The sequence below is a fragment of the Miniopterus natalensis genome, chromosome 1 (assembly GCF_054644295.1).
Source record: "Miniopterus natalensis isolate mMinNat1 chromosome 1, mMinNat1.hap1, whole genome shotgun sequence".
Taxonomy (NCBI): Eukaryota; Metazoa; Chordata; class Mammalia; order Chiroptera; family Miniopteridae; genus Miniopterus; species Miniopterus natalensis.
Window position 1 is genome coordinate 84,195,623 of NC_142081.1, and position 25,653 is coordinate 84,221,275.

The following is a 25,653-nucleotide window of genomic DNA, read 5'->3' on the forward strand; positions in this document are numbered from 1 at the left end:
CTTGCCAGCATTCTTTGTTGATGGTAGCCATTCTGGGAGGTGTGAGGTGACACTCCATTGTGGTTTTAATTTGCATCTCTCTGATGATTAGTGACATTGAGCATCTTTTCATATGTCTATTGGCCATTTGTATGTCCTCTTTGGAGAAGTGTCTATTCAGGTCCTTTGCCCACTTTTTAATTGGATAGTTTGTCTTCCTGGTGTTGAGTTAAGTTCTTTATATATTTTGGAAATTAACCCTTTATCATATGTCATTGGGAAGTATATTCTCCCATATAGTGGGCTCCCTTTCCATTGTGCTAATGGTTTCTTTTGGTGTGCAGAAGCTTTTTATTTTGATGTAGTTCCATTTGTTTATTTTCTCCTTTGTTTCCCCTGCCCTAAGAGATATATTGGCAAAAATATGGCTATAAGAGATGCCTGAGATTTTACTGCCTGTTTTCTTCCAGGATTTTTATGGTTTTGTGACTTACATTTAAGTCTTTTATCCATTTTGAGTTTATTCTTGTGTATGGTGTAAGTTGGTGGTCTAGTTTCATTTTTTTTTTGCATATACTTGTCCAGTTTTCCCAATTGAAGATCAAAGAATATCTATTTTAAATTCCTTCCATCTTAAACTCCTTTCAACTGAAACAGACAGCTTTCACCTAGAGTATATTGGATTCCCAGGATGTCTTGGGGAAGAATCAAACCTTAAAATGAACCCTGTCACTGAAAACTAATAAAGAACTAATATTGTGAGCTTTAAATAGCAGAAAGTCAATATAATACAAAAAAAATCTTACAGAAGAACTAATAATAATAATAATAATAATAATAATAATAATAATAATAAAGCTTTCACAGCATGCAGTAGCAAAGACATGGTGTGATGCCCACACATTTGTCCTCTGAGAGCTATAGGTACTTTCACTGTCTTTCACACTTTTTTTTTAGTAAGATTAGAGTTTTCTGTTATGCATTTAACAAAAAATAAGAAGGCAAACATTGACCTTTAAATCTAGCTTCTCTTGTTTACTTTAGAGGTACTGCACATTTGGTGTTTAAGAATTAAGAAGACATTCTTATAAATACACAAGATGATTTTCATGTTAATTTCCTTTTTCTCTTTCTAAGGGCTTAGTATCTTTTAAATTGGCAGTGCTGCTTTTATTTTATGCATGTATTAACCATACAAATGGAAGCTGCAAGCTTCCTTCCTTCAAGTATATTGTAAAGGAGTAATCCTCCTTCCTTGCCATCCATCCAGTTCTTTTGTGCCACTACTGCCCTTTGCCTGTTGCTTCCCTTCACTCCCAGGACCTGCTGATCACAAGAATATTTCAAACTCTTCAGGCACTGGGTGACCTTCCATTACTAATACTATGACAATAACGTATTATTCATTTCCTACAGCTGTCACAGTCCATGATTTCTAGATGTGTTTTAACTGTGTACAAAATAATTTATTACAGCACTACATAGGTTATTATTTTACAGTGAGTGTTTTCCTTTCAACAATTATGAATTTAAATAGCTTAGAGTAAAAGAAAACCATTTTAATTAGAACTGTTATTCTAAATAAAAGCTCCCTTTTTGAATTTATATTTGCCTTAAATGGAAGTATTAATATTGTAGACATATTTACACAATTCTGAAACAAACATACTCAATGATTCCATTTCTGTTTTCTGTACAAGGTAGAAGAAGCTATCCCCTGCAAAAAATATTGCCAGACAATGTTATGGTGTGGTGAGAGTGGACATCTCTGTCTGGTTCCTGATTTAAGGGAAATGCTTCTAGTTTTTCCACATTGAGTATAATGTTGCTGTAGGTTTGTCATATATGGCCTTTATTATGTTGAGATATGTTTCCCCTATTCCCACTTCCCTGAGACTTTTTATCATAAATGGGTACTGGATTTTGTCAAATACTTTTCTGCATCTATTGATATGATCATATAATTTCTATTCTTCATTTTGTTTACATGGTGTATCACGTTAATTGATTTGCAGACATTGTACCAACCTTTCATCCTGGATATAAATCTCACTTTGTAATGGTGTATGATCTTTTTAATATGTTGCTGAATTTGCTAATATTTTGTTGAGGATTTTTGCATCTGTGTTCAGTGATATTGGCCTATAATTTCTCTCTGCTCTGCATCTTAATCTGACTTTGGAATTAGGATAATGCTGGCCTCATAAAGTGAACTTGGGAGTCTTCCATCCTCTTGATTTTTTTTTGGAATTGGTTGAGAAGGGTAGGTGCTCATTTTTCTTTGAATGTTTCATAAAATTCACCTGTGAGGACACCCAGTCCAGAACTTTAGTTTGTTGGAAGTTTCTTTTTTTAGTTTTATTTTTTAAATTACAACTTCAATTTCATTAGTTGAAATCGGCCTGTTTAGATTATCTGTTTCTCCTTCATCCAGTTTTGGGAAATTTTAACTTTCTAGAAATTTATCCATTTCTTCCAGATTATCCAATCTGTCAGCATATAGTTGTTCATAATATTTACTTATGATTTTTAGTATTTCTGTGGTGTCTGTTACTTCTCTTTCATTTCTGATTTAATTTATTTGGGTCCAATGTCTCTTTCTTTTTTTCACGATGAGTCTGGTTAAAGGTTTATCAATCTTGTTTAACTTTTTAAACAACCAGCTCTTGGTTTCACTGATCTCCTGTATTGTTTTTTAGTGTCAACTTTGTTTACTTCTGTTCTGATCTTTATTATTTCCCTCCTTCTACTCATTTTGGGCTTTGTTGTTCTTTTTCTAGTTCTTTTAATTAGAAGATTAGATTGTTTATTTGGAAATGTTCTTGTTCCTTGAGATAGTTCTTTAATGCTATACATTTCCCTCTTAGGACTGCTTTTGCTGTGCCCTATAGATTTTGGGTTGTGTTTTAATTTTCATTTATCTAAAGGTATCTTTTGATTTCCTCCTTGATCTCATTGCTAACCCATTCATTGTTTAGTAACATGTTATTTAGCCTCCGTGTGTTTGTATGTTTGTTTTTTTCTTGTAATTGATTTCTAGTTTCATACCATTGTGGACAGAGAAGAGAATTGACATGATTTAAATCTTCTTACATTTATTGAGACTTGTTTTGTGTCGTAACACGTGGTCTAACCTAGGAAATGTTCCATGGGCTCTTGAAAAGAATGTATATTCTGCTGCTTTGGGGTGAAATGTTCTGAAGACATCAATTAAATCTATCTGATGTAGCGTGTTATTTAAGGATAGTGTTTCCTTGTTGATTTTCTGTCTGGAAGATCTAGTCATTGATGTTAATGGGGTGTTAAAATCCCCTACTATGACTATGACTGTATTACTGTCAATCTATCTTTTATGTTCATCAAGATTTGCTTTATATATTTAGGTGCTCCTATGTTGAGTGCATACACTCTTACAAGGGTTATATATATCCTCTTGTTGGATTAATCCTTGTCATTGCATAGTATCCCTCTTTGTTATTATAGCCTTTGTTTCAAAGTCTATTTTATCAGATATAAGTATTGCTACCCCAGCGTTTTTTTCATTTCCATTTGCATGAAATATCTTTTTCATCCCTTTTAGCCTGTGTGCCTTTTGTTTTGAGGTGGGTCTCTTGTAGACAGCATATATATGCGTCTCATTTTCTTATCCAATGCGTCTCATTTTCTTTCTTATTCTTATGCGTCTCATTTTCTTTCTTATTCTTATTACATAAGAAATGTAATTTAATTTACATTTAAATTAAATATTAATAGGTATGTATTTATTGCCATTTTATTCTTTATAACTATGTTCCTCTTTTTTATTTCTTCTTCTTAAAGAAGACCTTTTAGCATTTCCTGTAATACTGGTTTGGTGGTAATGAACTTTTTAAGCTTTTTCTTGTCTGGAAAGCTCTTTATTTCTCCTTTGATCTTCTACTTTCATATCTAAGTAAGTATTCCTTGGATGAAAATATATAAAAAATAATAAATAAATAAATAAATAAATAAATAAATAAATAAATAAATAAAGTGATAGCTTTGCCCGGCTGGTGTGGCTCAGTGGTACAGCATTGACCCATGAACCAAGATGTCAATGGTTTGATTCCAAGTCAGGACACATGCTTAGGTTGTGGGCTCAGTCCTCAGTAGGAGGCATGCAGGGGCAGCCAATCATTGTTTCTCTCTCATCAATGTTACTATCTGTCTCCCTTCCTCTCTCTCTAAAATCAATTAAAACATATTTTTTAAAAATATAGTCTTGCTGGGTAAAGTAGTCTTGGTTGTAGGTCATTGCTTTTCAATACTTTGAATATTTCATGCCAATACCTCTGGTCTAAAATGTTTCTGTTGAGAAATCAGCTGACAGTTTTATTGGTGCTCCCCTGTAGGTGACTTTTTTTTCTTGCTGCTTTTAAGATTCTCTCTTTTTATTTATTTAACTTTTGCTATTTTAATTATGATATGTCTTCGTGTGGGCCTCTTTGGGTTCATCTTGTTTGGCATTCTCTACATTTCCTAGATTTGTGTGTCGTTTTCCTTCACCAGAAAAATAGAAGTTTTCAGTCATTATTTCTTCAAATACGCTCTAGAATCCTTGATCTCTCTTCTCCTTCTGGTACCCCTATGATGCAGATGTTGTTACACTTCGTGTTATACCAAAAGTCCCTTTAAATATCCTAGTTTTTAAAATACTTTATTTTTGCTTCTGATTAGGTGTTTTCTGCTACCTTGTCTTCCAAATCACTGATTCAATCCACTGCTTCATCTAACCTACTGTTTATTTCTAATGTATTCTTCATTTTAAATATTGTAGTCTACATTTCTGACTGGATCTGTTTATGGTTTCTATGTCCTTTTTCATGTTGTTGAAGTTCTCGCTAAGTTTCTTGAACATCGTTATAACCATTGTTTTGAAATCTATATATGGTAGATTCCTTGCCTCCATTTCATTTAGTTCTTTATATGGATATTTCTCCTGTTCTTTCATTTGGGGCATGTTTATCTCCTTGTTTTGACTGCCGCTCTCTGTGTTTGTTTCTGTGTATTAGGTAGGTCTGCTATGTCTCCCAGTCTTGGTAGAGTGGCCTTATGTAGTAGGTGTCCTGTGGGACCCAGTGGCGCAGTCTTTCTGATTGCCTGAGCTGGTTGCTCCAGGAATGTCCCTTGTGCATGTTATGTGAGCCCTTCCACTGAATTTGAGTCTGAGTTGCTGTTGGCCTGTACATGCATGGGGTTGACCCTCAAGCTGGTGACTGTGAGGATTGACACCGACCACAGTGTATGACCTGATGTGTTGTTGCTGACCACATGAAGTAGAATTTGCCTCAGCTGATTCTGGTGCCTGTTGAAATCTCCCTTTGGATGTACCACTTGTGAAGCTAACTGGATCCTGTTCTGATGTTGTCTGAACATTGCCAACCACTGGGTGTGCTGGTTCTGGGTCTCTTGGGAGGGACAATGGTGCAGGTCAATATCAGACTCTGCCTTTGTTGAGCCTGGGCAACCTATTTGGAGCTACAAAGCAATCCATAGTGTGTAGCTGCCTCTGCTGGGGTGTGCATGGGAAGGACCAAGCTTCCCACCAAAGCCAGCTTCCACCAGCACCAAGCCTGGGTTCTGGTCAGCCAAAGGCCTTCGGCACCTGAGAACTGCTTCCATTTACCTATTCACCTGCTGGCTGCCTGTTAGGCTCATTCACTGAAAGAGCCTCTAGTGATACTACAGTTGTATGAGGTAGGTTCTCAGTGAGTCACCAGGTAGGGGGGAGTGGTGTTCACCAGACTGATACAGATTCAAAGTTGGTACACTGCTGGTGAGAATGCAGACTGGTGCAGCCACTATGGAAAACAGTATGGAGTTTCCTCAAAAAATTAAAAATGGAACTACCTTTTGACCTAGTGATCCCACTTCTAGGAATACATCCTAAGAAACTCAAAACACCAATCAGAAAGAATATATGCACCCCTATGCTCATAGCAACACAATTTACAACAGCTAGGATCTGGAAACAGCCCAAGTGCCCATCAGTAGATGAGTGGATAAAAAAGCTGTGGGACATTTACACCATGGAATACTATGCAGCTGTAAAACAGAAGGATCTTGTACCCTTTGGGACAGTATAGGTGAACCTGGGGAATATTATGCTAAGTGAAATAAGCCAGGCAGAGAAAGACAAATATTACATAATCTCACTATATGTGGAATCTAAAGAACATAATAAACTGATGAATAAAATAGATTCAGTGACATGGAAGCATGGATCAGACAAATCTCAGAGGGAAGGTGGGGGTGGGTGGGGAGAGATTAACCAAAGAATTTATATTCATATATGCATAATTCATGGACAAAGACAATAGTGTGGTGAAGGCCTGGGAAGGGGAGTGGGTGCAGGTTGGAAAGGGTCAATGGGGAAAAAGGGGACATCTGTAATATTTTGAACAATAAAATAAAAAAAAAGAATTTAAGGATGAATAAAAAAAAAAAACTCCATCAACGTTGGTGCCAATGCTGGGTCTGAGGCCACTCAGTAAAAATCTGCTGACTTTGTTGTGGGCTAGGGTCTCAGGGAGTTACCAGGGGGAGGCCAGCAGAGTTTATCAGGCCCAAACAGACCAAGATTTGGCCATGTGAGGCAGGGCTCTGCACCTGTCAGGACAGCTAGGGGAAAATGGGCCTGTCCTAGAGCCACAGAACTCAAGTCTTTCTTGGATTCTGGTAAGATCTTGTAGAGATCCCTAACTCAGGAGGGCAGGGTCCCCAGGAGTCTGGAGGGTAGACCTATTAGAGCTCCCCTGAGGCATCAGACTCATGGGGAGGTGTAGAGAATGGCCCCCACCCCAGAGCCACAATTCAGTCTCTGACATCCCTTGAGTCTGCCCACACCTCTATACCCCAGGCCCAGGCCACTGACTCCTCCACAGGGTGTGAGCTCCACAGGGCAGGTTGACAGGGATTCAGGAGGGTGGAACTATTGCATTCTCCAGGCTGATACAATATGGAGGGGAGTGCTTGACTCAAGAAAGGTGGTGTCTACAGTTTGGGAGAGGGACTCAGCATAGGGACCATAGGGGCTGTCCCTTCAGCTCTCCCCCCAGAGCCATACAACTGAATCTCTCCTCACGTACTACTCCACATCCAGCCACCCTCCCTCCACTGGACCTCAGGGTGAGTGGCTGTGAATGAGATTTTGTGCGCCCTTTTAGAGGGTGTCTGTTTTTTTTTTTTTAGCAGACTCCTGTCTCTCCCTGGTGGACAGAATCCCTGCTGATTTTCACAACCAGATGTTATGTGGGCTACTCTTCCCAGCTCTGGTCCTCTGGGCTTGCTGCCCAGGCATGGGGTTGAGACTCCACACTACTAAGGGGGAACCTTTGCAGCTGAGCTATCCCTCCCTTTGCACATGGGCACGTGGCTAGACCTTTCATAGTCTCCTCCCATTCCTACCAGTATCAATGTGGCTTTTTCTGTAAATCCTTATCCCTGTTTATCAGAGTTTCGTTCAGCTAGTCTTCAGTTGGTTATTCAGGCTGATTGTTCTATATTTTAGTTGTAATTCCAGTTTTGTCCTGGGAGTAAGTGAGTGTAACTTCCACCTACCCTGCTGCCATCCTAGATCTCTCTAGATGTATTTTTAATGTTAGCAAAACATAGCTACATGGTTACTTTTTAAATAAATATCTACTGTTGAAAGGTAAAGGATTTATATTATTATTTAAATTTAGTTCTTAGTATTAATATTATTTCCTTGTTCTTATTTTTCTCTTTTATAACCTACTTTGAAAACCAATGAAGATGAATTGGTGTTTTGCAAAACTTTAAAATTCTCAGAAATGCCTTAGCTTTTTATTGTAGAAACTATCATTGATAATTTCATTCTGTACAGGCTTTTAATTTCATACAAATTATTTACATTTAATTCAATTTAGTTAATCATCTTCTCCAAATTATGACAAACATACACAGAACTTAATGTTTTTCCATAAAACCTCCTTGCCTGCTTTTTAAAGCATTAACCTAGACTGTCTGTTTATGGAGCTGATGCATACAAAGTTATTGTCCTGGTGAGTATTAGATGCTTGCACAGTTAGTTCCCAAACATTTCAGTACACTGAGGTTACATATGTGATTCTTTTAAGTGGCTTCTAATGTTTCTATAACCTGATAAAATGCTATTAATCCTTTGTAGCCACTTTTTAAAAAGTACTTTGTGTGCTGAAAACAAGTTCAGAAATTCAAAGCAATTTTATGTGAAGTAATATTATCCCAACACCAGCATAAGTTCATTCTTTCAATAAAAGTGTTGGTGAATCCTCTGAGAGAAATAAAACATATCATTGTTTATGCTGTGTAAGTCCAAAAGTTAAAAAAACCTTCATGAATTGCTTATGTTTTTGTGATTTGCATGATCTGGTCTAGTAACAGTTACACATTATATTCTCAGATGTTTGATAGTATTTAGGAGAAAGTTGGAATGACCTCAGGATGATCTCTCAAGTCCAGCTGCTTAACTCTGAATTCTATTTAATAACAGTTTGTGAAATCAGCACATCTCTTCAGAACTCTCCCATGGGTTGCAAGTGATCAAAAAGACAAAACCATAAGGACAGGACTGTTAGATAGGTTTAACAGAAAGGAAATTCTAAAGACTCATTCACTATAACACTGCACACTGGAAGGACACTCTTTTATTAAAATTTTCACAAATTCAGAAGCATCACTGAAAAAAATATATATATATACTGTATCCATATACTCTCAGATTCCTGGAAAATTATCACAAATTCATCAGCTTTACATTTCATTACATGCAGACCCTTAAAATACTAAATGGAACAAAAATATCCATGCAGTTTTTTCATAAACAGCATCCTTCACATTTTTCATCTGTGTGTTTTTATTCAGGCATTTGTCTGTTTATAAAGAATTTTCTAATAAATGTTTCCTAATTTCGGCTTCCTGGTCATGGGAGTGATATGTTCTGTGTCATGTAAAATTTGGTAGCTTGTAGTGTCTGTCCAAATTTCAATTGTATCTTGCCTTTTCTGTAGCAAGAGCCAGCCTACGGATGTTAGATATGCAACCAGCTGCAGCTTCCTGGAGGTCCTGATCAGGGGATCCAACCATGTGCAGTAGAAGCTGTCACACATGAGGAGGAGGAGAAGAAAAATAAGAATAAAACTGTTACTCTAAAGACATGAGGTTAGGCTATGAAAATAATCTTAAATATTAAATATTTTGAAAGTCACCAAAAAAAGAGGTACAAGAAATTCTGTTTGAGGAAATTTCTCATGAAATTCTTAACTTTTCATTTTCTGGAGCTGAGCTAGAAAAGTTTCTCCTTCCTTTGGTCATCTAACTGCTATGAATTCTACTCTGAAATTTCTCTTGCATTCTTTCTGGTTTTTCCACCTTCTAGGATAAGCCAACATACCATGCCTGGACTATGAGTGCATCCTCTTAGGTTTAATCTCTGCATTCAAATCCATCTGATCTTGTCAGAACCTAATTATATCAGCCCCTTAATAGAGACTGTCATTGACTCCCAATGCTAGTTAGAGACAGGCCAGTCCGTTAACCTTAAAGGATTTTTGTGCTCTGGCCTCAGTTTACCATTCTAGCCATTTGTCTTTCTCCTGCTCTTTATTATACTCTAAGGTCACACTTCCCCACTTCTCTTGCCTTGATTGATGCCACCCTTCTACCTAAAATGCCCTTCCATCCCCTTCTCTGACTTCCTAAATTTTAATCATCTCTCATGACCCAGCTAACTTATTGACAAAGCCTCCACAGACTTCCATCAAACAAAGTTCCTCCCTCATCAGAACTCTCATAGCAGTTGACTCAAATTATGTTTGAGTCACTTAAATTCTACCCTTTTCCCAAGATATTTGGAGTTAGCTTTCTGTCCTTCTTTAGATTGTAAACTCTGAAATTTAGAGTACCATATAGGGCCTAATATGTAGTAGATGTCCAATAAATTTCAAATAAATAAATTAGAACTTTTAAAATCTATCATTAATTAATATAGTCAGTAGTTATGATGAAGATTTTAAATTTAATTTGAATCATATATTACCTATACAGTAACATTTGAGTACAAATGTGGGTAATGTCAGAAAATAAGGATGATTTGAAAAGCAAAGAAATACTATAAGGAGAAACACTGTGAAACAGCTTAGATATGGCCCAGTTAGGAGTTTGGCTTTTATCCTAAAGGCAATACAGAAAAGTTATTTAAGCATTTTAATCAAGAGAGTGACATGGTCAAATGTGTAATTTTGAAAGGTATCTTTTATGGCAACTTAAAGAATATGGACTGTAGAGAGAAGAGACTGAAGGGTACCACAATACTTCAGGCCTCAGGTGAGGACTGAATAAAGCAGGAACCAGCAACAGCATGGAAGGAAGGAATTCAAGGAATATTCAGGGACTAAACTATTCAACAAATGGCCTGAGGACAGTTGGTTATCCAAATAGAAGAACATAAGAATGGTAATCTCATATTATACACAAGCATCAATTCCAGGTGGATTAATAATTTAAATAAGGAAGGAAAAACATAAAACATTTAGAAGGTTGTATATGAGAAATCCTTGATCAAATTGGGGTCTGGAAGGATGTTTGTTTGGTCTCTCAGTTCCTTGACCTCCTCATTGCCAATGATCCTCACCACACTCTAGCCCCCCTACTTCCAGAGTCACACCCTAGTCCTTATTTTTCATCACTCTCAACAGCCCAACCCTCAGACTCTCTAATCACAATTCCTATTCCTATGATTTGGTCATTGAACTTACTTGCTTGTTCTCATCACAACCTCTAGTCTGTTAGCTTGTGTATGTTTTATTTTGTTTTGTTTTTAACCATCTCCTGTCTTCACTTCCTCTACAACCAGTTTAGGTTCCACAGTACATCTTTTCAATCATTCTCTTAGCAGTTCCTTAAACCTCCTTATTACATCCATCCAGTAAAACCATAACCAACTCTGTCTTTCCTATGCCCTCACTAATAGCTGAGCCTCAATGGAGGTGATATGCATATAACAAGGCAAATAAATCCAATCCCAAATGAATTGTCACCACTGCCCATCGATCTAAACGTGTCTCTCTCTAATAGGTTACTTCCTCACTCTTTTCAATGCCTACTTCAAATCATTCTTTTCCAATCTCCAACTCCTCCTTACAGTCCCCATCCTCAGCAGATAACCTTTATGGGCTCCTTCACAAACTTGAAAGAAGTCATTAGACAGGAACTACTTTAACCAAATCTGCAAACCTACCTGCATCTTAACCCAGCTTTATTTCCTTCCTTATGTCTCTTTCCTTCTACCCAAGGTCCACAACTCCACTCGTATAATCCAGTCCCCTTCTTAGGACATTTTATCACCATGTACTCCCTCTCTTACTACTTTATCTTTAACCTCTGCCTTCTACTGATTCCTTCCCATCATCATTTAAAAGCATGTTTCCATATCTTAAAAAAGAACACTCCACCCCCTCACACAACACACACCACCACCACCAGCTACAAAAAACAACCCACTGTCTGACTCATTTTCTTCCCGTCATAGTCAAATTACTTTAAAGAGTTGTCTGGATTCACTGTCTCTGGTCTTAAAATTCCATTTAACTCACTCCAGGTTGGCTTCTGCCTTCAGCTCTCCATTAAAACAGCCCTCTCGAAGGTCATCAATAACTTCCATGTTGCAAAGAGTAATAGACACTTTCGAGTCCTTCTCTTATTTGGCCCCTTAACAGAGTTTGATATAACTGACTATTTTCTCCTTTCTGAAATTGGCTCTGCTTCTTATTATCTTACTCTCCTGCTTTTCTCTGTCTCCATTTTTCCTCATCTTCCCACAATTCATTGATGGGTCTTTATCTTCCTCCCAACCATAAATTGTTAAAGTTGCTTAAAACAAATTCCTTTTCTGTCTTCATTCTGTTCTCTCTTCCTAAATGGTGTCTTTCATTATCTGACTCCAAATATCATTCAGGTGGAACCATCTTCTAAATTTATATCTCCCTCAGAACCTTCTTTTTAATGGCACACTTCATAGCCAATGCTTCTTAGATATCTCTACTTGGAAGTCTCACAATTATCTCAAATTTAACATATTCCAATGAACTTCAAATGTTTTCTCTCTAAACCTGAATCCCTTGGCATTCTTCCATATCAGTAATAGGTATTATCACTTAGTTGCTCAAGCCAGGAATCCCCCTGCCCCACACTTAACTCCCGCTCTTATCTCCTTTGCACTCCATTCAACAAATTATCATATTCTTGTGATTCAACTGCCTATGTTTATCAAAGTCACTCACTTCTCTCTATTGCTCTATATTGCTTCTCTCTATTCTCACTGTCACTGACCACCTCTATAAGCTTACAACAGCTTTTCGCTGTCTTTGTATCCTCTCTTGCCCCTCTATAATTAGTCATTCATTCATACTGATTACAGACTAACTTCCTAAATTGTGAAGTTCGCCAATAAGGGGCAAAATTCCAGAGGGGGGAAAAAATAGAGACAAAAATCATCTGAGATACAAGAGAAAGAAATATTCTCTTCTGCTCAAGGGAAACAGGGCCATTTGGGGAAGCTTATGCCTTGTGAGTTTTGCATTGTTAAGGAGGCCATTCTAAGAGGTGGCTCTAGAGCCTTGGTAGATTATTTAAGCTAACCAAAATCTAAATTAGAGTCAACACATGCCAATCTGAGAAAATGAAACCTAGGGACAACCAATGACTGACAGCCAACTAGGCTTTCCCAAATAGGGCAACCACTTAAGCTATAGCCAATCAAATAATTTCCGTACTGTGCCTCTGGGTCTTCTCTATAAAAACCTTTCTCTCTCCTGTTAGTGCAGTACTTTAAAGAAGTTTAACAGTGAGTGATTTTGCTCTCTATTTTCGAGAGAGAGTAAAACTAGGATTAAAATTACTTTCAATTGCTATTTGGTTGCCAGGCTTTTGTGTCTCTGACTGCATTTCCATGTCATGGCTGGACCATGACGTAGCTTGGCTTCGTACAGGTTATGCATTTGAATCTCATAAACCAAGTGCCCAGAACAAAGTAAGTGCTCCATAAATGGTGTTCATCACCATGGTGATTATTTCACCAGTTCTGAAGTCTGATTCTGGCATTTACTCCCTGGAGCCCAGCCCTGGTCAGTTTGGGAAGAATGAGGGAGCAGGAAGTTTAGCCTTGAGGTCAATCTAGCCCCTGTCAGCACTTGCTCCAGGCCCCACGTCATGTCTGGTTGACCTCCATGGGTACCAGCGACCCAGGTTTCACTTGGCATCAGCTATTGCCACCACTCCCTTGGAAAGCAGCCCCTTGGCCTGATGCCTGCTGAAATGCCTGCATTGTGCCCATACTCCATATATGATTGCTCTTCAGGGGTCCCCCCTGGCTTTCCAAGAGGGAAAAATTGCATTTATTCCCAAACCTTTGATGCCAGTTACATAATCTCATGTTACACAAATCAATGGATTGTGAATGTGAAATGTACCAGTCATAGCATTTGGCTTGCTGTTGGCATCTTGGTGTTTCAGAGAAAGCCTGCAGTGTGTTGGTTACTCCGGGAGGCAGCTAGACAAGGGCTGCTGAAGGGAGCATATACTGTGCATTCACATGCTTGACGTTAGAATAAAATGTTTAATCAATGCAGGACCCTTCCAATAACTCTAATCTGTAAATGACTTTTTCTATTATCTGACTAACTTCTAGTCCTGACTGCCTTAAAAGGGCTACTATTCTTTGGGAAATTAATTTTGCCTGAGTTTCTTCCATGAACCATGAGGCTTCATTCTATATCCTATATGGTGGTAAGTGAATGAATGTTTATAGCCTAGAAACTTGACCAGTAGAGCCCAGCAGTCTAGTATATTAAAGGCCTAAAGGTCTAAAGTATAGGCAAGGGGAAGAAGTGAAGGGAATTTTTCTTAGGAGGTATATATAAAGCCAGGCTCTGGGGAACTCAGCCTCAAATCCATCTCGCTTCAGTGCATACACAGGTTATAGTAACTACAATATTTCTTAAACAAATAATGGAGTATTGCAACAAAATAATAACATTTGACAAAGAATAAATGCCAACCTAGATAAACACGGCATGTCCAAAAAACGTATACACACACTTTGAATAATTATAAAGGCAGTGTTTATTAAAGTACATTTCATTTTCAAAATTGAGCTATCAGCTGTTAAAGTATGTATATGTTTTTGGGGGACATCCTATAAATTAGATTTGGGAGAAAAATAGAAAAGAAAAAATAATGTATTCTTTGCAGAATGGTTCTTCTCCAAAAATGTTTTTGTCATTGTTTTTCTTTTCTATTGCTCCTAATGCAGAATTTTCAATAATAATAATAATAATAAAGTGTAGACAAGGGGGAAATTTTTTTAAATAGGTAAAAGGAGAAAAGTAGGGCATAGAATAGTACCTGTGGTGGGGAGTCAGAGTTGCTTCCTTAAATGTACCTCAAGTGACTCATTAGCATCGGGCACACCGGTTATCTAACATTTGCACAATGTGAAATTATTTTATTAGCTACCAAACTTACTATGTGCCAGGCACTGTGATTTAGTCTTTACTGGTTAATTATTTTATCCACTCTGTCCATTTTCCCAAGCCAGGAACATTCTCAACCGATGACACAGTGTTGGAAATATAGAATATTTGTTCGCTCAGGGTATGAATGGCTCAATATTTGAGAAGCAGTCCCAGGACCCTCTCTGGTGAGGCTGTTATTTGAATTCATTGTTTTCTCTGAATTTTATTTTGTTGCCAATGAATGTTACTTATTGCTTTTTACACACTGAGGGGCTAGGTAGCTAATGCTGCTTTACAAATTAAACAAGGGCACACCATTTCCCAAACCACCATCTGAACAACAGGTTCTCTGTAGTATGCGTCTTGGTATAGAATTAGGCTAAGGAATATATGCTTTTGTTTTTCTTAAAAGCTTCACAAGCAAACTAGAGCTCTCAGGAATGCTTTAAAACAAATACACACATCTCACAACAGAAACTTAATGCAGAATCCTGCACTGGATGGGCAGCTTACAGAAAGCAAAGAGCAGCACATGCTTTCAAATCACTAACGCACAGGGCAAGGCGAAGGCGGGTGTGATACTTTGCAATAATTATTTAAAAGACATACTTTTCTTAGGAAAGTGAGATGTAAATTAGGTACAAGTGATTATAGAATTGAAACACATTGTTTGGTGTATTTTTTGATCTGTAGACTTTTTCCAACTGTGAAAATGTTCTTAATATTATAAGAGGGGAAAAACACCTTAGGTTTAACTTTTTGAAGTGTCTGTTCCTTTCAGAAATGTTCCTTTTTTTAATCCTCCCAGTTCCCCAAGTGCACCCAGGGACTTTAAATTTATTGGGAGTTTCATATATACACTGGAGGAAAACTAGCCCCTCGCTTTAAAATTTAATTGCGTAGGGCACTTTAAAACATCATTTAAACACATAACTTTTTACAACGTTGGCGTGAATGAGGACATGGGAGGGGCACAAAGCGTGGTTTGTGGATTGGGCTGACTCGAATACTTCCTCCAGTGTCAAAGGCTTTGATCTCAAGGAGCATGCCCTCAGTATATGCTGTGACTGGTGATTGATGTCCCCTGGAAGGTGAGACGAAGGTAGCATGGAGATCGCTGTCTGCATTCAATTTTTACTTTTCTATCTAACAGTTTATGATATTATGTAATATTTCAGTTGTATAAAAAATATGTACCAATTTGAGTGATAACAGATTTTCTTGTGGTTTAACTCGACATTGTTTGGGTGAATGCAGACTAGAAATAAGAGTTTTAGTTAGAGCCAGAAGAGCTCTGAAATACCTGCCTGCACAGCAAGCTTAGCGGGTTTTCCAGAAAGATCTTGCATTCCTGGAGCTGATTCGAGCTGTAGCCCATTTGCTGTTTTCCAGTTTGCATGGCCCTGTGGCATGGCTGGAGCACTCGTGCACAGCCGGGAAACAAGGAATGCACTTGGACTCAGTCTGCCCCACACAGTGCCTGCCCGGCTCCACAGCTGGGCTTGGCTGCTGTGGCAGTGGGGACTACACAGTGGTTTTACTTTCACATCCTGACTCTGAGCCTTGGTAATTCATTTCATATGACAGCTCACCAGAGCCGTAGGCTTGAGAACACATTTTACATTTGCTGGTTGGGGCAAAACCTTTGATTGGTCAGTAAAGTGAATCAAGGGTCTTGCCTTTTAGTGGTGTCTGCCTCTGGTGATGGGAGTGCCTGCCATGTTTGCATAATCTGCGGTCCACGTCCACAAAGCTTGAAAGGGGGTTCTACTTGTTCCATAGAATGCCCATCTGTGCAAATGTTCACTCACACTTGAGTAAGTTTGTCCTCTGGTCTTCTGTCCATGTTATTTTTTCATGAGCCTTCCACTAGAGAGCTTTTGTGCCCAGAGAGACCACAGACCCACACATATTGGAGTATTGGGTCTAGAGTACTGGGTAGTATAAATAGAATATATAATAGAGTTCTAACAACCTTCTTCTAGAGAATGGTAGAAATGGAGAATGGTTTGATTACTGGCTGGATCAGAAGATTAAGGGACTGTGCACTGGACTCTCCATGAGAGGAAAAGGAAGCAGGAAGTCTCCACATGCCCTGGGCAGAAGCTCGTAGTATCATTTGGAGTGGCTTCAAGTTGCTGTTCAACTTACTATAAAGTTCTCAGAATGAGACCTGGCCCACAGTAACTGCTTTCTAGTTGTGAGCCATTAATACTCCAGTAAAAAACACACTTCAGGCACTGTACACTAAGCCTGATGCTAGTAACAAGTGACAGGTGCCAAAATGTGTCCAGTATTGACTGGTATGATTGAAGTTCTCATGAGGAAGTCAGGTTGCTGCTACTTGATGGAGGCTGGGAGTCATGTGAATGGGCACCTCTGTGTAAGGAATGCCAAAAGGCCCTGAGGGGAAGCTCAGCAGGACTGGGTCTCAGAGTCCCTGTCAAAGTCTGCTTTTGTGATAGGTTCCAGGAGGCCCTTCTGGAGAAATGAGTGAGCCCCAAGAGACAGGATTCACAGCAGTCTGGGCCTCTGATGGCTGTAATATGCACTAAGTCCTGCAGGTCCTGTAGAAATATAGTAGCAGGAACAGACTGCTTTATGTTTTCTGCTTTGGGTTTCACTATGACTTTCCTCTGGTTCTTAGTAGCAGGTCAACGAACATTTCTGTGGGATAAGATGGTCTAGGAAATAGGGGACTCAGCACTCTATCAATATGTAGTCCAGACAGGTCCAGCAGGTCTTTGAATAACGACATTTTGTTATAATGTTGATGAGATTCTGTAGGAACTTAACTCTTGTTTATATCAATTAACCAGTTAAAATTGGTTTTGTTAGATGTTATTTCACTTTAAGTTGCAGAACCTATCAATGATATGTGAAGGCTTACTGTATATACATAACAAGCAAAGTGGAATTAGATTGATTTAATTGTGACTCCTCCATGTGTTTCCAGCTGTGACCTGAACTCAGACCATTTGACTGCCTGCTTGACAGCTCCACTTGGATATAAAAATGCACCTCAAATTTCACATGGACAAAGCTGAACTCCGGATTCTCCCATGCAAAACTTGCTTTCCCCACAGGCTCCTCATCTCAGCTAACGTCAACTCATCTTTCCAGTTCTTGGGCCAACGACTTTGCAGTATCCTTGACTTCTCTCTTTCTCTCATCGTCCTTATATAAACCATGAACAAAACCTGTTGGCTCTACCTTCAAAATGTACCCAGAGTCTGACCTCTTCTCATAACCTCCACTGCTGTGATCTGAGTCACTATCATCTCGTGCCTGAATTTAATGATTAGGTCAAGTTTTTTATATGCAAAAAGATCTGAAGCTGATACTGAAGGTATGACCTGGAGAAAACTAAATCATTTAGATTGGGAATTTAGGAGAATCTTTCTTTTGAAGGAGAAAAGTCAGAGAAGAGAAAAGATAGCTAAGTGATTCACTGAGAAAATGAAAGTCTTGTCAGAAGCAACTTTTTAAGAACTGACAAAGGTAATACTAGACCTGAATGTTGTTGCTTTTACTGTAATGGATATTCCTTTCCATCACTCCAACTTTTGATTTTTTTTTTACACAATGACCTTATAATAATGTTCTTGTTTTTGTTTTGTTTGATTGTTATTTTCATGGAGGTAAAAGTTAGTGGGAAGGGAAGAAAAAAGGGCTGAGTTCCCAGTCTAGGCCAGCTTCATGTAAGATAGGAACAACATGCTTGTAGGAGTGAGACAACATATAACCCGAAGCAAATCATCAGAAGCTGGAGATGACTGTGATGATATATAGAATTCCCCCCAATTAGACTTTGCTCAGGGCATGGAAAGCAGAGGGGAGTTTCAGCCAATATTTTCTACGTGATAAGAGGAATGGCAGCCCTAGCTAACATCTGAGCTACTGAATATTTTTTTGTAATGTGAATAAAATTGTCACTTAAAATGACACCTCCTATCTAAATAAAACACAACAAAAGGCAGTTTTACCCAGACAATAACCTCCCCTCTAGCCTCAGACCTTGACCTCCTCAATTCCATCAACCTTCACCTCTACTCCACATTAATTAGTCTGCCATTCTCATGATTACACCGGGATCTTATTTATACCTTTCCCTCCTGCCTCTAATAGCTCTCTATCAGAAATGCCAGGATGTTAACTAGGCTTATTATGGCGATCATTTCACAGTATAGATAAATATCTAATCATTATCTTCTACACCCGAAACCAATATAATGTTATATGTCAATTATAGTTCAATTTAAAAAAGGAATTACAGGTTCTGGAAGAGATAGAATGAGATCAAGGGCCAGCAGGTACCTTATATACATTTATAGCCTCCTTGCTCTGGGGCCTACACTCTATGGTCTACCATGTCAACTGCTTTTCTGTCACTAGGTTTAGCTCTCTTCTTTCTACCATTCTTCTATCATATCAATATTACAAACTGAAATCTAGGACCTCAATCAGACTTCTGAATCATGCTCACAAATTGATGTAAAGGCACATATGTTCATGATCTGTCATCTCTACTGGCTCCCAATTCTGCCTGACAACCCATCTAGGTGTCTCTTTCATCAACTTTCATTCTCCACAGCAGCTATTTAAAACCTTCTCTACTCTCCTCAAATTGCCTACCCCACCACTTCAATCTTCTCACTCTCAGCATGCATCTTTGCCTCCTACTTGATGGAGAAAATAGAAATCACAGAAAGAGAAATCACCCAGCTCCCTGTCATCACACTCACAGATTTCCATTGCAAGTGTATCCATCCTTTCCTCCCTGCCATCTGTCTTATACAAGAGGTGTCTCTCCTCCAGGCTAAACTCAGTTCCTTGCCTGAAGCTCTGTATTCACCTACCTCCCTAACTCCTCTGGATGCTCATTCATCCCCATTCCTTCCAGTATCTTCATTGCCTCCCCTCTCATCCTGCCAATTAGCAATTGAGAAACATGCTCAAGTTACCTGCCTCAGACACAAAACAAAGAGACAAAAGTGAAAACCACTGAATCTCCTTTCCCTTCCCTTCCCTTCCCTTCCCTTCCCTTCCCTTCCCTTCCCTTCCCTTCCCTTCCCTTCCCTTCCCTTCCCTTCCCTTCCCTTCCCTTCCCTTCCCTTCCCTTCCCTTCCCTTCCCTTCCCTTCCCTTCCCTTCCCTTCCCTTCCCTTCCCTTCCCTTCCCTTCCCTTCCCTTCCCTTCCCTTCCCTTCCCTTCCCTTCCCTTCCCGCTATCATCTCCACTTTCTCTTCTTGGTCAAACTTTTTCAAAGAGTGGCCTCCACTTGCTGCCTCAATTTCTTTACATCTTTTTCAAGGTTATCAGGGATCATTTTGGTATGAATCCAGGGGGCACTTTTGGTTCTTGCCTTACTCTTCTCTTGACTTCTTTAGAAGAGAGCTTTCCTGATTTGATTGCATATTTTCCCTTTAATACTCTGATTGCTTCTTTTGTAGAATCCTCTTTCTTTGCCCATCATGGATGGTATGGCTCAGAATAACATGGCATGTCCTTCAGCCCTCTCACTTTTTTCTTTTCTCTGTACACCGTCAAAGAGAAATGTCATCCTCTCTCATTATTTCATGAACCATGGCCCTCAAATATGTATCTTCAAGGTTTCATATACCTATCAAGATATATATATATATGCGATATCATGGAAATATATCACATCTCCACTTTGTATTTTCCAAGATGCTCAAAGATAATATGTCCCAAATAAACTCATTTTCTCTACAAGCTAAACATTTAAGTGTCTTCTCTCTACCCTCTTCCTCATTCTTCACATCCAAAAAAGTCACCAAGTCTTATTGTTTTTACCTCCCAAATATCTCTTGGATCCATCCACGTCTCTCCATTTCCACTGCTTATGACCTTAGTGGAAGCCATCATTGTCTGTTTCTGAATTGCTGCCTAACTAATCTTCCATCCCTGCTCCCATCTACTCTCAAACCAGAATAACTTCTGAAAGGCATATGGGACAACCTCACTCCTCTGTTCAAAATATGCCAATGTCTCCCCAGTGTTCCAGGCATAAAATCTAGTTCCCCAAAGGGGTTCTCAGCAGGCTGAAGTTGATATTTTCCCTTCTGTTCATCTTTAGCTTCTAATTTTTGTCAGTGAATGTATATTACTTATGCCACTTAAAAAGTTGTAACAAGCCCTGGCCGAGTGGTTCAGTGGTTGGAGCATCATCCCATACACCAACAGGTTTCAGGTTCGATTCCCACTCAGGGCACATACCTAGGTTGTGGTTTGATCCCAGGTCAGGGCACATATGAGAGGCAACTGATCAATGTTTCTCTCTCTCCCTCTCCCTTCCTCTCTCTCTAAAATCAATAAACATATCCTCAGATGAGGGTTAAAAAAAGTTGTAACAGAAGGAAGTAAGGCTTGCAAAGGTGATGAGTTGTCAAAAGGTAGGAAGAGGGCCAACAGACTGTGCAATCACAGAAACAAGGGGGGGTGACCTTTTAAGGGAATGGTGAGGTCAACATCATAAGATGCTTTGGAGAGATCAAGTAAATTGAGAACTGAAAAGAGTCCCTTGGCTTTGGACATTTGGAAATCTAGTGGATGTGATCGACTGATAGGGCATTAGGAAATGAGCAAGTAGGCAAAGTGAGATTAAGAGGGAGCATGTGTAAATTAGAGGGAGTAGCCAATGTCAGAATTTCCAGCTCTGGAGACACAAAATGGGATCATGGGAACAGCAGGTGGGAATAGCCAGGAGAAGAAAAACTCAAAGACCAGAGAGAAGATGTTTACAATGAATGTAGCTAAAGATATGTTTGTAGCTGTGGGACAGGAACTTTAGGTACTTTCTGCCTATAACCTCAATTTTCTTTTTAATATTGAAACAAGTTCATATGAGTAATACCCCTACTTAAAAAAGACATAGGTTTACAACTGATATTTTAACACAGAAATATTTTAAAACAATAAAAGATACACATTATTTATTAGAAAACAATTACCTTAATTATATAAAGTTGTCCATGGAAGGATTTTATTTTGGTTTGTAACTTTGGTCTTGGTGATGCTAAGAATTTATAAAAATCTGATGTAAAATTGTAAAAACTACACCTTATCAAGCTAAGAAAAAATTTTAAATTGTTAATAAGTCCAGGCCAAGAATTATCTAAATATGGATATATTAAAATGGATAACAATTTCCACAATATTCTTCAATATTAGAATCAGTCTAAATTCTTAATATTTTATTGTTTGCATTTATACTTATCTCCAAACATTGGCACATTATTAGAAGGAATTCAAAACCAAACACATGTTAATATTTAAAATACTTTATTGGACATATAATTCATCCCCCATGAAAGTAAAAATGAAAAGATACCCAGAAGAGAGGAAGCCAATGAATTGAACAGGGGGAAAAAACCTTTAGTTAAACCACTTTCCCTATTTTATTTTGATTTCTTTTCAGCTTTCAAAAGCAGATTAACATGGAAAAAATAGAGCACAAGGCTGGAGAAAAGAGCCACAATTTTTCTTCTTCAATGTCAAAGAAATAGCTTTCCCTGCTCCTACTAAATTGGAACAAAGCTCATAAGATGAAAATAAATGACTAATTTCTTGGGATATAATCTTAAGTGAAAGATTCTTTTGGCCCAATAATTGCTTTTCTTAAACTCCAGTTGACTTAACCTCATTTTCAAGGCCTCTCCTGCCCTCCCTTTCATTGCACCCCATTGGTTATCAAATGTACCTTAAAAGCCTGCTTCATCATTTGCTACCCATTTGGGAAATGTTTTCCTTCTCTCATACAATTTGTTGGAAGAATAAGTCAGATGTGATTGTGCTTTCTTAATTTCTCTTTTTAAAAACCTTGTCTAACATCCAAGATCTTTTAAATTGGAACCTAGATAATAATATCATTGTAAAATTTCACAAAGTAATGTTTCTACTAACTCTGAAAAAAAATCTGATAACCCCTTAAAAGTTTTTCATATATAACTAAATTATCAATTTCATTTTTTCTTTTTGTTAAAATTACATAAAATGATACTTCTTAATGTCATCTATATAAAAACTTAAAATTTCAGTGAAAGAAAGTGATTGAATTTTAAACCAGAATGATTCTTCTTCCTCTTCTGGCAAAGACCGTGTTCACTTCAGATCCCATCTTGCATGATTTTTGACAAGTTAGCTGTTCAGAACAGCAGGGCTGTTTCTAAACATGGTATCTAGGCCAGTGATTTTTTAAAAAGGTTTTTCAGCAGTAGAACTCTTCCTTTAAAACTTTAAATTTTTAAAGTCCCAAACAAAACTTTAAATTTTCTGTGAAACTCACATATTCACAAGCATACACATACAGGGTGGGAAAAATAGGTTTACAGTTGTGAGTATTTGAAACACAGTTTATTCTTGTATTGTTATTTATTATTTATTATATTATTTTCCACACAAACAACTGTAAACCTACTTTTGCCCCATCCTGTAAGATAAAATGTGACATCTGAAGAGAAAGAAGGGCACAGGGTCCCAGAACTCTGCCTGTTCCTTCCTGTTCCCTCTATAGACCTTCAAGTACCTTCTCCAATTCCAGGATACACAACAAGCCACTTGTCTTCATAATAAGAGGAGGGCTAAGCTTTGGTCTCCTCAGTTGTTTATTCCTAGAATTTCTTTCTCACTACAGAATACCTCGCCTTGCCGCTCACTCCTCAACTAGTGATGTTAACCTGCTCATGGCTCATTCATCCCACACAGATCTTCTCAGCCCACACTGACTCTTCCAATAGTAGTCCCAAACTACAATTCTAAACACTCTCGTTCCCTCAGTCCTTATAGTCTCAGCGAGACATTTTGAAGAACTTAGTTTAAACACATTCCTACTGAGTTTTAAAAGAGTGATATGATAATCTTACTTATTCTTCCTAGGTTTTAAAATCTGTGTTTACAAATTTTACAGCAGATAAATTTAAGTTGAATCTCAGGTTTATGAAATTTCAAATTATATGCCAAAGTGATACATTTTAGGTAGCAGAAATGAAATAGTTCTATTTAGGAAGGTCCTTTGGGTCCCCCTAAAATGATACATGTAGAAAACTGTTTATGTGTTACACTGACCTGTCTCAGTTTCCTCCTAAGAGAACTGGAATGAATCCTATCCCTAAGCCAGTTCCAGGACCAATCCAGAGTTCCTGATTGAACATTTTAATGAAGTTACCCCTCCACTGTTGATCTTCCTTTAAAATCAATTAGATCTGGTGCTAATGTAGCTTATTTGTGCCATTAGTTATTTTATGTTAATCTAGCTTTCTTCAATGCATGTCTTATACTTCTGGCAAGATTTTCCTTTTGAATCACTTTTTCCTTCTATCATACCTTTTTGGGTATGATAAGCAGGTAGGCAAGTCTTTATTTCCTTTGTTCAATCAAGTAAAAAGGTTGCTGATCACCTGCCATGTGATGTGAAAGGCACTATGAGGACAGCACAGTCTAGCCCTCAAATTGTGTAAAAGGTGAGAAGTGAAGCATGTGGCAGCCGGTGACCCAGGGGACCAGCCCTCCCCATGCCTCTCTGCGGAGGATCCAGGAGATAGAGACAGGTGGCTGCTTGCTCTCTGGTTGTTACATGCCCAGTGTTCCCAGACTCAGGGAAGAAGAGGTAGGAGGAGGTCTCTAGGGAGGACATAAGCTAAAGCTCAGACAGGCTTTTCTCAGTTCATCCTCACCTAAACTCCACCAAAAATGACCCAGGAAAGGCAGAGAGGGTAGGTATCCTTCAAGAAGCAAGAGGATAATAGTAATAATACCTAACATTTCAAAATAAACAAACAAAACAGAAACAGACTCATAGATAAGGAGAACATTTTGATGGTTGCCAGATGGGAAGGGGTGGGGGGCTGGGTGGAAAAGGTGAAGGGATTAAGAAGTATAGATTGGCAGTTACAAAACAGTCATAGGGCTGTAAAGTACAGGAGAGGGAATATAGTCAATAATATTGTCATAATTATGTATGTTGTCAGCTGGGTACTAGACTTATTGGGGCTATCACTTCTTAAGTCATACGTGTCTAATCACTATGTTGTACACCTGAAACTAATATTACATTGGATGTCAACTGTATTGAAAAATAAAAAAAATTATTAAAGAAAATGCTGGCAATACCTAACATTTCAACAATTACTACTTACCACGTATAAAGCACTATTCAAACTGCCTTATATATATACTAATTCATTTAGTGCTATCAACAAACCCAGAGTTAATATTGTTATTAATATTCCAGTGTTACAGATGGAGAAACTACTATACAGAAAGATTAAGTTACTTGCCTAAAGTTACAGAGCTTGGGAAAGCCAGGATTTGAGTGCAAGCTCTCCGGATCCATGCTCTCACTCATCACGCACGCTGCGTCCCTTGGCCTGGGTGCCCACTAAGTTGGTCTGGCCTGGCCCCTAGGCACCTTAACCACCACTCTCTGAGGCCTGGCTGGCTCCTCTGGCCCTTGGGCCATCATGCCCTTGCCCAATGCTGAAATCTGTTCCAGTCATATGCCTCCATTTGTTATGGTTCCACTCAATGGGGCCTCTTTGTTTCTGCAAACCCTCCCTGTGGGTCCTATGGGAATGTGTGGTTCCCCCACATGCCATGAGCAGTCTGTGTGGGTCAGGACACACCTGTGGCTGACCCTTCTGGATGCCTGTCTCCACCAATGTTGTACCATTGTTCTTACATGGCATTGGACTTGCACTCAAGCACATTTAGGACTTCTCCTAAAGGCTGAGCCTCTTGCTTTCAACTTTATGTCCTCAGGAGCCAACAGAGGGCTGAGACAATAAATGCTATTCTGAAGGCAGGATCCTCATCATATTTCAGCTCCAGCAACAAATGAGGCTGAGAAGACTTCAAAATTACTCCTCAGATCCTTTCATTAATTTAAATTTACACTCCTTTTTTTAAAAAAAATTTTTACTGATTTCAGAGAGAGGAAGGGAAAGAGAGAGAGAGAGAGAGAGAGAGAAAAACATCAATGATGAGAGATTCATTGATTGGCTGCCTCCTGCTCGCCCTCTACTGGGGATCTAGCCTGCAACCCTGGCATATGCTGTGACCAGGAATTGAACTGCGATTGCCAGGAATGTAGGTCAATGCTCAACCGCTGAGCCATGTCGGCTGGG

General features: G+C 38.7%; 1 protein-coding gene across 1 annotated transcript in view; it reads right to left on the reverse strand.

Annotated features, from left to right (window-relative positions):
- Window positions 1–8,901: 8,901 nt before the first annotated feature.
- ODAD2 (outer dynein arm docking complex subunit 2) overlaps window positions 8,902–25,653 on the reverse strand; it is a 199,402-nt gene continuing 182,650 nt past the window's right edge. The window contains exon 20 of the mRNA XM_016211753.2: window positions 8,902–9,096. Within this exon, the coding sequence (XP_016067239.2) occupies window positions 8,983–9,096 (114 nt within the window). The 3' untranslated portion in view covers window positions 8,902–8,982. The remainder of the gene's footprint in view (window positions 9,097–25,653) is intronic.